This window comes from Henckelia pumila, unplaced genomic scaffold (genome assembly GCF_033568475.1).
Source record: "Henckelia pumila isolate YLH828 unplaced genomic scaffold, ASM3356847v2 CTG_525:::fragment_3, whole genome shotgun sequence".
NCBI classification, from domain to species: Eukaryota; Viridiplantae; Streptophyta; class Magnoliopsida; order Lamiales; family Gesneriaceae; genus Henckelia; species Henckelia pumila.
In genome coordinates, this window is record NW_027331857.1 from 64,311 (window position 1) to 76,609 (window position 12,299).

Consider the following 12,299-nt stretch of genomic DNA (forward strand, 5'->3'; position numbering starts at 1 on the left):
GTAAATCGTATTGGACAAGCTTTGCACGACACAATTATCCGAGAAATTGTTGGCAGAGAGAATCGAATTGTTGACCATTGATCAAACACTCATGTACTTTATTAACTCGAATACCCCCATTGCCCAATGTATTATATATAGATTATTGCTTCAGGCCTTGTCAAAAATTCAAATTAAGACAAAGTACACATGGGATGATTGTGTTATATCTAACTTTTACAGGGGAAAGTTGCAATTATCTCCAAGTAGCCTCAACATTTTTTTCCTATAAATTCCCATCGCATTCATTCAGAGGATTACCACACCATCTAAATATCTCCTTTCAAGACATTAATCCTTGGTATCATCCACCTTTGTGCTCCTGATTTCTTTCGAGCTTGAAAACATGACCGTCGTGGAATTCTCAGAGGAACTCAAGGTGAGTATCACCCCTAAGAGGATGTTCAAGGCAATGGTGACCGAGGCCCACAACCTATTACCGAAAATAGTCCCCCACATCTTCAAGAGCATCGACATTCTCGAAGGCGAAGGCGGCACCTCCGGATGCGTTAGGCGAACGAGTTTCCCTGAAGGTAACATATATAAATTTCATTTTTCGAATAAATATAAAATCCAAAACTTAATTATAATTGATTCATGCATATATATCAAGCAAGCTAAATTGTATCTGCTCCGATCCATACATTTGGTGTAAATTAAATATGCATGTAGACAATTGGAACAACAAGCATTGTATTTAATTTACTCTGAAACATATATGTAACAAATATATATGGTATTAATTAAAAGAATAGAGTAGTATTAAATAATAGCTAGTATCGATTTTGAATACGACGTACAGGGGCCCCTTTGCCTTACCTGACAGACAAGTTTGAAGTGGTGGACACCGAAAACTTGGTGGTGAAGGTGGTTGTGATGGAGGGACCAATATTCGGGGAGAAATTGGAGGCTTTACAGTCTGAGAAAAGATTCGTGGACTCGGGCGACGGAGGATGCATAATCAAGTGGAAGACTCAGCAGCACTTGAAGCCTGGCCACACCCATGTCTCCGACGAAGAAATCAAGAGCCTAAAACAACTCAGCGTCTCGTTCCTAACCGCGGCCGAGGCATACCTTGTGGCTCATCCTGATGTTTGTGCTTAGAGAATTTTAAATCTAAATTTTCAATAATATATATATTAATAAGTCCTACCATCGATAGGACTTACTTTATATATTAATGTCTACTTCTGGTTATTAATTAATTACTTTATATATTGTATGAGAGCTTCAGCCTGACTTGTGTTTTACTACAGAATCAGATTACAATATAATATTTCCAAGTTGGATTATGTACTAGCTTAATTACGACATATTATATATATATATGGGATAATTCCCAATTTGGTCACTCATTTTAGACCTCGTTCCTAATTTGATCCTCCATTTTTACATCGACCCAATTTAGTCCCTCGATTTTTGTCGTTTTTCCGCAATTGGTTCATCTGTTTAATTAAACGTCAAAACGAACGGAATGACCTGCTAAGCCGAGGGACTAAATTGGGTCGATGTAAGAACGGAGAACCAAATCAGGAATGAGGTCTAAAATAAGGGACCAAATTGGGAATTATCCCCCCATTCTAGCATTACTTTTGACTAAAAATGATTTTTTTATAAGTTATATTTATAAAAATATTGTTTAACTAAATAAAAATATTTTATAAAAATTCAACACATGCCATATTAATATTATTTTTTAAAATTTAAACAAATAAGAAAAATTCTCGTTTATATATAATTAAAATGCGAAAGTTTAATTTAAAATTTAAAGTATACTTAGTAAAAATAAATAAATATTTGTTAACAAAAATCAAAATTTTACAAAATAAATATTATTGATGACAATATGTTTTAAATATACATTTTTTTCAAACATAAAATATTTTCGGAATGAACTCATCTAGGTTTGTTAATATAATTGAAAAACCTTCATAAAAAATAATAAAAAGATATTTTTATTTATGTTAACCAATATTTTTATAAATATAACTGATCAAAAAAATTTCATTTAATGACTTTACTTTTTTATTTTCGTCTCCTTAATAATTTTTTTGATGGACATCAAAAACGAAATTTAAAATTAAAATTTATCAATTTTGAGAAACAAAATTCCACATTTATAATAAATAAATTATAAGTTTATAAAAATATTTTTGTGGATTTTTTTATCTCAAAATTGATAAATTTTAATTTTAAATTTCAATTTTGATGTCCATTTTAAAAATTATTAAAGAGACGAAAATAAGAAAAGTAGAGTCATTAAATGAAATTTTTTTGATCAGTTATATAAATATTTATAATAATATTGCTTAAAATAAATAAAAATATATTATTATTATTTTTTATTTTATTTATTATTAATTTTTTTAATTACAAATTTGTTATATCAGTTGTTGACTTATTTTAATTTGTTTGGATTTATGAAGGTTTTTCAATTATATTAACAAACCTAGATGAGTTCATTCGAAAAATATTTTATGTTTGAAAAAAAAATGTATATTTAAAACATATTGTCATCATTAATATTTATTTAATTTTGATTTTTGTTAACAAATATTTATTTATTTTTACTAAGTATACTTTAAAATTTTAAAATTAAACTTTCACATTTTAATTATATATAAACGAGACTTTTTATTATGTGTTTAAATTTTAAAAAATAATATTAATTTGGTATGTGTTGAATTCTAATAAAATATTTTTATTTAGGTAAACAATATTTTTATAAATATAACTGATAAAAAAAATCATTTAGTCAAAAGTAATGCTAGAATGAGGGATATTTCCCAATTTGGTCTCTCATTTTAGACCTCATTCCTGATTTGGTCCTCCGTTCTTACATCGACCCAATTTAGTCCCTCGGCTTAGCAGGTCATTTCGTTCGTTTTGACGTTTAATTAAACAGATGGACCAATTGCGGAAAAACGACGAAAATCGAGGGACTAAATTGGGTCGATGTAAGAACGGATGACCAAATCAGGAATGTGGTCTAAAATGAGGGACCAAATTGGAAATTATCCCATATATATATATATATATATTAAAAAAAGTGGCATCAATCGGTTGATTCAAGTTCAAAACAGGACTTGATATATATATACATATATATATTTTAATCGTATGGTTACGTATTAACAATATTAATATTTTTGGTTTATTTTTAAATAATTTTTTTTTTTGTTTTCAGCCAACGTGTTAAGGATTTTCATGAAATTTATGATATGTTTGCTTCATGGATTCATAGCAATAGTTTTCGTAAAGATATCTCGATTATTATAATTTAAGATAAACATATTATGATTTCGTCAATATACTATAATTTTAAAATTTTTATATTTGTTTGTAGATATTTGACTATCATCATTTTCAAAATCGTTCAAGTTATAAAATCTATAGTATTCCATTTAAAAAATAATCAAAAAAGTATACAGAAATCTCAGAATTCTCGTTACAGTTCAATGACAAAATTCAATAAAAATCTATCAATTTTACAAAAGTATGTCATTTTAAAAATTCAATAAAATTCATTAAGTCTGAATTGAATACAAAAATTTTGATATAATTTTAATAATAAATATAGAGATAGGTCTGCTTGTAATGTTTGGCGAAATAAATAATAATAATTTATAAAAGTTTTTTATAATTAGAAATCTCTACAAATCTTTGGTATAGTGGTGGAGAATTTTTAAATTTTCATAGTTGTACCTAAGTTTTCAAATTTTGTACTAAAGAATTTAATAGTAGTTAATGGAGATTTATTGACATTTTGGATATCTATCTATAGACTTTTATAGAGTTTTAAAAAGTCAAGTTTGAATACCACTTGACTTTTTAAAACACTATAAAACTCCATGTTTAAATTTTAATACCACTGGACTTTTGTAGAGTTTATAAAAATTTAGATTGAATAACTTTAGACTTTTAAACTCTACAAAAGTCATTAAAAGTCATTGTTTCTTTCTCGTATTAACTTGTCCATTTTTTGTTTTGGTTCATTAACATTGCAAATTTTTTTTCGATACGCTAACTTTAATTTTGGGCTATTTTGGTCCAATATTTAACATGACACCAAAAAAAAAATACTATGTAAGGCCCGAGATTAATTAGAAATTAATCCGAATTTAATTTGATTTTAATCCGAGTATATTTAATTTGGAAATATTTAGAGTTTTTATTTAAATTCTAATATTCTTAAATTATTTAGGATTGGAATTGAATTAAAATAAGGGCTGAGGACCAAATTGCAATTATTGAAGAGTTGAGGGACTAAATTGCAATTTGTATATAACTTATCAGATTTTATTAGCTTACTCAGCATGAAACGTGTATCTTCTTTCCGAAATCAGAATTTTGAAGCAAAGAGCCGAGTTCTTCTTTATTTTTTTTGAAAGTTTGATATTCAAATTGTCGTAACTTTTGTTCCGGTTATCCGATTTTGATTCCGTAAATTGTTCTGGAATCCTTACGACGAGGGCTTCCATCTCGTGTAAGTTTTATGATGTTTTATATGGGTTTCAGAATCAGTTATTGAGCAGAGATCAGATTTTATGTGTTTGTTATGTTCTTAACATTCTATCGATTGTATATGCGCTACCGGATCGAAGTTGGATGATTGAATGGATTGGTTATGACTTCTAGCATGTATATCGATGAGTTTAGCTGCTAATATGATGTTATGTGACTGACTTTTATAAGATATATGCTGATATATGAATTTGAGTTACAAGTTTCGAAGTCGGGATTACGTCGGTTACCGATTTTGAATCGCTACGTCGTTTAATCGAGTTTTGGAACTGTTTTGATAGCCGATATTTGAGTTGAAGTTGTTGTTGAGATGTTTTGAATGTTATAGTATTTTTCTTATTCAGTTTCAGTGGAGTTTGAAGGCTAAACGACACAAGACGCCGACTTGAACTAACGAAGAAAGAGTTGAGGTTTGAAATGCGATTGATTGATGAATTCTTGATGGTTTTGACTCGTTTTTGATAGATAGATTGAAATGAAGTTTGATATATGTGTTATGGTTGTATCTTTCAGATTTGAAGAGTTCAGAATTGAGATAAACAAAGGTATAATGACGACATCGCGAAGTAGGGACTTTGAAACTCAAGAACAACTAACCTTGAGTTGGCCCGCATAAACCACATACTTGTTTATGTTTTTGATTTGATTGTGATGTTGTCGATCCATCTCAGGTAGTGGATCTTTATATTCGAGTTGATATGATGCTATATTGAATCGATTCTATGTCAAGGTTGCGGTTAACCTTATTTGCGAGTCGTTTACGAACTCGTTAGATGGATATCCATGTCAAGATCGTTTACGAATCTTGATGGCACGAAGTTATATGAATCAATTCTTATTCGAAGCGTTAATTTACTCTATTTGTTGAGTCGAGTTTAAATAGAGTCGATACGATTTATTTAACGCTTGCTATATGTTGGTTATACTAAGAATCGTTTCTCACCGGAGTTTATCCTACTGTTGTCTTGTTTTGTAAGTGTGCACGACAACAGATGAGGCAGGAGCTAGTCATCGACGTCATTGACATCTGGGAGAGAGTCTAGCACGTGAGGACTCGGGTTGTAGATGATGTCTTGAACTTTAGAAGCACTAAACCTTAGTTATGTTGGTTTTGGATTACATGTATGACACTTGAGATAATTTTTGTCGTTTATCGATCTTTAGCGACTTGTTTGATGTAATAAATGCATGTATTGATGTTCAAGATTTCAATTATGTATGTATGCATATTCCAGATTTTATAGCATGTGTAGAATCCATGTTGTTGAAGATTTATGCTTTGAACCAAGCCATGACAGCAAAAAACTCTTCTGCAGAATTTCTGAAATTTGGAGGCCGCTCGATCTGTAGAAGTTGACGGATCGAGCGAGCCTTGTAATTTTGCAAATAGAGGATTTTAGTTTTTGGCTCGCTCGATCCGCAGAAGTTGACGGATCGAGCGAGGCCAAATTGTGTTCCATCCGAGAGCTGAGCAATTGTGCTCGCTCGATCGGGTGTTTTTCACCGATCGAGCGAGACACTGATTTTTTTTAAAAAAAAAAAAAAATTTTACTTGGCTCTTGGTTTATTCAATTGATGTTTAATGAATGTTAATTGTTCATTAATTACCCTAAGATGAGATTAGCAACCCGAGGTCCCCACAACAGGTGGTATCAGAGCATAAGGTTCTTGGACTGAGATTAGATGAGCGGGGTAGATCGAGTCTTCTATTCTGATTTATTTATTGCTTTCATAATTGTATGGTATATGATTGATTGATTACAGATATTAAATTGTCACATGATGCTGTGATAATTTGCGAAGAATATGCTATACAATGGTTTGAATTACATGCTATCTGGTTATTTGATTGAAGTACTAACATGTATTATGAGGATGAATCGAAACTAGATCTTTTATGAAGGCAATGTGGACTGCAACAGACTTGTTGTAATTGAGATTTAACTGTACACTAATCTGTTTGATTATCAGATATGCCTCCCCGACCAGCACCGAGAGTTAGACAGACGTTGGCTACGAATCAGCCTGAACAGACAAATGCTGCACAGGTCCCAGTGACAGTGTCTGAACATGGACAGGGTAGTATGTCTACTGATGAGTTTAGTGATGCTAATCTGATGGAGAAACTTCTGAAACGATTCCAGTCATTCCAACCACCGAAGTTGCAAGGAACTGAGAATGCTGTGGAATGTGAGAATTGACTGGAAGATACTGAGCAGTTATACAAGTCTATTGACTATTCAGATGATCGTCGTGTGAGACTGATTATTCATCAACTGCATGGCCTTGCCAAGAGTTGGTGGATAGCGACGAAGAAAGCATTGGAGAACCAAGGTACTGTTATTACCTGGTCTGTATTTCGAACTGCTTTCTATCAGCGTTTCTTTCCTGTGTCTTATCGCAAGGACAAAGGAGCAGAGTTTGCGAGTTTGCAACAGGGACAGTTAAATATCGAAGAATATGTTGCCAAATTCACCAGCTTGTTGAAGTTTGCTCCACATATTGCTGTTAGTGATGAAGCTCAAGCCGATCAATTTATCAATGGCTTGAATCCTGATGTGTTTACAATTGTGAATTCGGGAAGACCGAATACCTTTGCTGATGCTTTGAATCGAGCATATGGTGCAGAAGCAGGGATACTGAAACAACGAGGAGCACAGTTTGTGCCACAGCCAGTGAGACAGTCCCAAGAATAGTCACAGATTCCACCGCCACCTCGATTTGAAGCTGGAGGTAGCAGTAGTGGAAAGAAGAACTTCTTCAAGGGCAAGAGTAAACAGTTCAAGAGATCTGGTGGTAGTAGCTCCTTGAGTTTAAGTAGTTCCCAACATTCTAGGGCTGGACAGAAGTCTGATGTGTATTGCACCAAGTGTGGTGGACGCCATACCAATGAACAATGCCGAGGTGTATTTGGAAGATGCCACATTTGCAACAAGATGAGACATTTTGCACGAGTGTGTCCACAACGAGGTTCTGAAGGTGCACAGGGTGCGGGATCATCGAGACCGATAGGTCAATCTACATCTTCTGTTCACTTTTTTCAACCACAGCCTGCAGCACCGAGTAGAGGAGGAGGTCAGACGGTGAATCAACCTCCGAGGCAACAAGCACGAGTGTTTGCATTGACAGAAGATCAAGCACAAACAGCACCGGACGATGTGATTGCAGGTAACTGTTTTTTTTCTGGTTATCCTGCCTATGTCTTATTCGATACTGGTGCGTCGCATACCTTCATATCTGAACAATTTGTTACGTTGTATTCATTGCCTGTTGAGTCATTAGCTATTGTAGTGTCTATATCTTCACCGTTGGGAAAAAGTATAGTATCAGTGAAGTCTGTACGAAATTGTGTACTATAGTACGAAGATAATGAAGTTGAGCTTGACTGTATCGTTCTTGGTTTATCTGATTTTGATTGTATAATCAGTATTGATATGTTAACCAAGTACAGAGCAACAGTTGACTGTTTTCAGAAGATTGTGCAGTTCAGACTGTTGGAAAACGCGGCGATCAGATCAATTATGATTAATACCCGGTGCAGCGGAAGTTTAAAATTTTGTATGGAACGATTCCATAATGGGTATCAACCTTACGATTAAATTGTGTGTGTAAAAATTAAATAACAATTATAAAATTTTTACCTTTAATCTCGAATCGAGATTTAGGACACCAACAGATTTCTCTGCTCTTGTTGTATATCCCTGGAACTGATGGACGAACTGTTCTTCAATCAGGTCCACGAACAGAGATTTAATCCCTCTGATAGATTGCACTAGAAAATCTATCAGAAGTTTTCTACGAAGAGATTAACGAATTTGATCCGTTAAACCAGACTGTAATTCAAAATCACAGGCTGGATTTTTCTGACAGAGAGAGGGAGGGGGCGGCCACCTTTTAGAAAAATACTTAGGGTTTTCGAAAATTGTGACCTGTTGTGTGTAATTTCTGTACTGCAATAACTTATTTATAATGCAGGCCACTAACAGCTTAGGGCCCATTAGTCATAAGTTCAAGCCCGACAAGCAAAGCCCGCATGTTCAGAAATTAATATAAAATTCATCGTGACTCCGATTGATAAACCGATTTCACCAATGTGCACAGAAACCATTTCTGCACCTTTTAAAGTCAAGATAAATTTTTCTGAATCCGAATTCAGTGATTTCCAAAAATGGCCATCCCTATGTCATTTTAGGAAATCTTACTCCTCTACTCTTAAATAAGAAGTCCAACTTCTTCGTTCATTAAATTTAACTCTTTAAATTTAACTATCTCAACGGGGATTAAAAATCCATTACACTGTGTGACCCTAAATGGTTCAGGGATACAGCTAGCCGTGGGCTCACAACTCCTTGTGACTCGGAACAACAATTTCCGACTTGCCCATCGAATCATGGTATGAGCGCCTAGCAACATCGCCCCATGATTCCCTAGGTATCACTGATAGTGCCTACAAGAACCAGTAGATTTTGGTTAGCGTACAGTACGGTCCCTTCATCCATATATCCCGATCGAATCAACAACCATTGGTATATCGAGAGTCGCTCGAGATTCGATAACTATGCAATGCATCTTGAAGATCAAATAGTGACATCGCATGTGCTACTAAGAAACCATTTCTTAAATCACATCATGTACTCTGGCCAGAGATTCGTCACACTAATATCTCCTCAGATCGCATAGGATATCCACACTCGCAAGTATGTGGTGAATCCTTGACAACAAAGCATCGACTCCTATATGTGTTGTAACTGTACCCAATCCCGACACCTGATGACCCCAATAGAGTCGGTAAACGAGTCAAAGCACAGTACTAGCATATAGAGTCTCAATGATGTCTCAAGTAGTAAGGACTAATGGTGTACAACCAAAACCGCGGACTATATCCACTCGATAAGTGATAACCACTTGGAAAGTCCGGATAGGGTAGTTCGATCATTCATCATATGAATATCCATTTGCATGCTTCGAACATCTCTATGTTCCTTACCAATGAAACGTGGTACTCTGCATCGCAAATGCTAGTCTCAAACTCGAGCGATCCTTATCCTTATTATCGGACGGCTCAATCGACTAGGAACAGTTTAGAATATACAGTGACTATAAGATGTGTTTCATGATAGACATCTCCATGTTCTACCACATCTTACATACACTATAGTATATTCAAGGTCTTTATCAAAGCAACAATAGTATATCACAATATCACAATATGAAGAAAGACAAAGTCATTGCCATTAATAAAAGTGTAAATTATATTAAACAAAAGATTGTTTATACAAAGAGTCATCAAAGCCCTTAGCCACAAGTTGGCTCACCGTGCACCCACTCTTTCAATCTCCCACTTGCCCTATAGCCAACTAGTCATACTACGTAGACCCATTGCTTCGCGATGTTTGTCAAATAATGGTCCTGGCAAGGGCTTAGTAAGTGGATCAGCGATATTGTCTACAGAGGCCACTCTTTCGACAGTGATGTCTCCTCTTTCCACAATCTCTCGGATGATGTGGTATTTCCTCAGTACGTGTTTGGATCTTTGATGAGACCTTGGTTCCTTTGCCTGAGCAATGGCACCCGTGTTGTCACAGTACACCGGGACTGGACCAACAACTTCAGGAATGACGCCCAACTCTTGGACGAAATTCCTCATCCAAACGGCCTCTTTAGCAGCAGCTGATGCTGCAATGTATTCAGCTTTAGTGGTGGAATCCGCTGTGGTGTCCTGCTTGGAACTCTTCCAAGAGACAGCACCGCCATTGAGCATGAACACAAATCCAGAGGTTGACTTCGAGTCATCCATGTCACTTTGGAAGCTAGAGTCGGTATAGCCTTCCAATTTTAGTTCTCTTCCTCCATATACCATGAACATATTCTTAGTCCTTCGTAAGTACTTAAGAATGTCCTTCACGGCTTTCCAATGCATTTGACCAGGATTAGCTTGATATCTGCTCGTGACACTCAGAGCAAATGCTACATCCGGTCTGGTAGATATCATCCCATACATGATACTACCTATGGCTGACGCATATGGTACATGTGTCATTTTCTCTATCTCTTCATCAGTCTTGGGACACATAGACTTGGATAGAGAAACTCCATGACACATGGGTAGATGTCCTCTCTTGGACCCATCCATTGAAAACCGTTTCAATATGGTGTCGATGTAGGTTGATTGAGTGAGTCCTATCATTCTTTTAGATCTATCTCTATAGATCTGTATCCCAAGAATATAGGATGCCTCACCCAAATTCTTCATCGAGAATCTACCTGATAACCATATCTTTGTTGACTGCAACATCCCTACATCATTCCCAATTAGTAGGATGCCATCAACATAAAGTACTAAGAATGTCACAGCATCCTTAACTACTTTCTTGTACACGCATGGTTCCTCCGGATTCTTGATGAAACCAAAATCTTTTATTGTTTCATCAAATTTTTGGTTCCAACTTCTTGATGCTTGTTTTAGACCATAAATTGATCTTTGAAGCTTGCATACCTTATGCTCGCTTCCCATGGATGTGAACCCCTCAGGCTGCTTCATATAGATCTCTTCCTTAATGTCTCCATTAAGAAAAGCAGTCTTCACATCCATTTGCCATATCTCATAGTCATACCATGCAGCTATGGCAATAAGGATTCTTATGGACTTGAACATTGCAACTGGTGAAAAGGTTTCATCATAGTCAACTCCTTGTCTTTGAGTATAACCTTTCGCCACCAATCGCGCCTTGTAGGTCAATACCTTACCATCAGGCCCAAGGTTTCTCTTGTAGATCCATTTACACCCTATTGGAACAATTCCATCGGGAGGATCTACTAAAGACCAAACTTGGTTTGTATGCATCGAATCTATTTCCGACTGCATAGCTTCAAGCCATAAATTTGAATCCGCATCAGAAATTTCTTCCTTGAAGTTTCTTGGATCACATCCAACATCGGGTTCATCTTGATCCCCTTCAAGAAGAAGACCATATCGAATAGGAGGTCTAGAAGTCCTCTCGGATCTTCTAGGTACAGGCGTGTCCAGCAATGGTTCCTGAGGTGTAGGATCGTTATTTTGTATTTCGGGTTCTTCTCGAATTTCTTCGAGTTCCATCATCTCGTCTTTCTTATCCAATAAGAACTCCTTCTCCAAGAAGGTGGCATTCCTTGAAACAAACACCTTTGTTTCAGCAGGATAATAGAAATAATATCCGATTGAATTCTTCGGATACCCTACAAAATAACATAAGCTGGATCGACTATCCAACTTATCTCCCACTGTCCGCTTCACGTAAGCAGGACATCCCCAAATCCTCAAGTACGAATACTTAGGAGCTTTGCCATTCCATAACTCGTATGGTGTCCACTGCTTTAGTGTGGACGTTGTTCAACAACAATACCGCCGTTTCAAGCGCATAGCCCCAAAACGAAGGTGGAAGCTCAGTGAAGCTCATCATGGATCGAACCATGTCCAACAAAGTTCGATTACGACGCTCCGATACACCATTAAGCTGTGGTGTCATAGGAGGAGTCCACTGAGAGAGAATCCCATTCTCTTTAGATAGTCCAAAAACTCGGTACTCAAGTATTCTCCACCTCGATCTGATCGAAGTGCTTTAATACTTTTACCTAGCTTGTTTTCTACTTTAGCCTTGAATTCTTTGAACTTTTCAATTGCTTGAGATTTATATTTCATTAAATATAAATACCCATACCTTGAATAATCATCAGTAAAGGTAATGAAGTAGGTGTGG

The 12,299-nt window shown here is 35.5% G+C and overlaps 1 protein-coding gene across 1 annotated transcript; it reads left to right on the forward strand.

The window, feature by feature from the left end:
* The first annotated feature begins 281 nt into the window (after positions 1–281).
* On the forward strand, positions 282–1,278 carry LOC140873282 (major pollen allergen Bet v 1-G-like). The gene is made up of 2 exons (XM_073276369.1): positions 282–572; positions 842–1,278. The coding sequence occupies exons 1-2, from the start codon at positions 386–388 to the stop codon at positions 1,141–1,143; spliced, it is 489 nt and encodes a 162-aa protein (XP_073132470.1). The 5' UTR covers positions 282–385; the 3' UTR covers positions 1,144–1,278.
* The last annotated feature ends 11,021 nt before the right edge of the window (positions 1,279–12,299 follow it).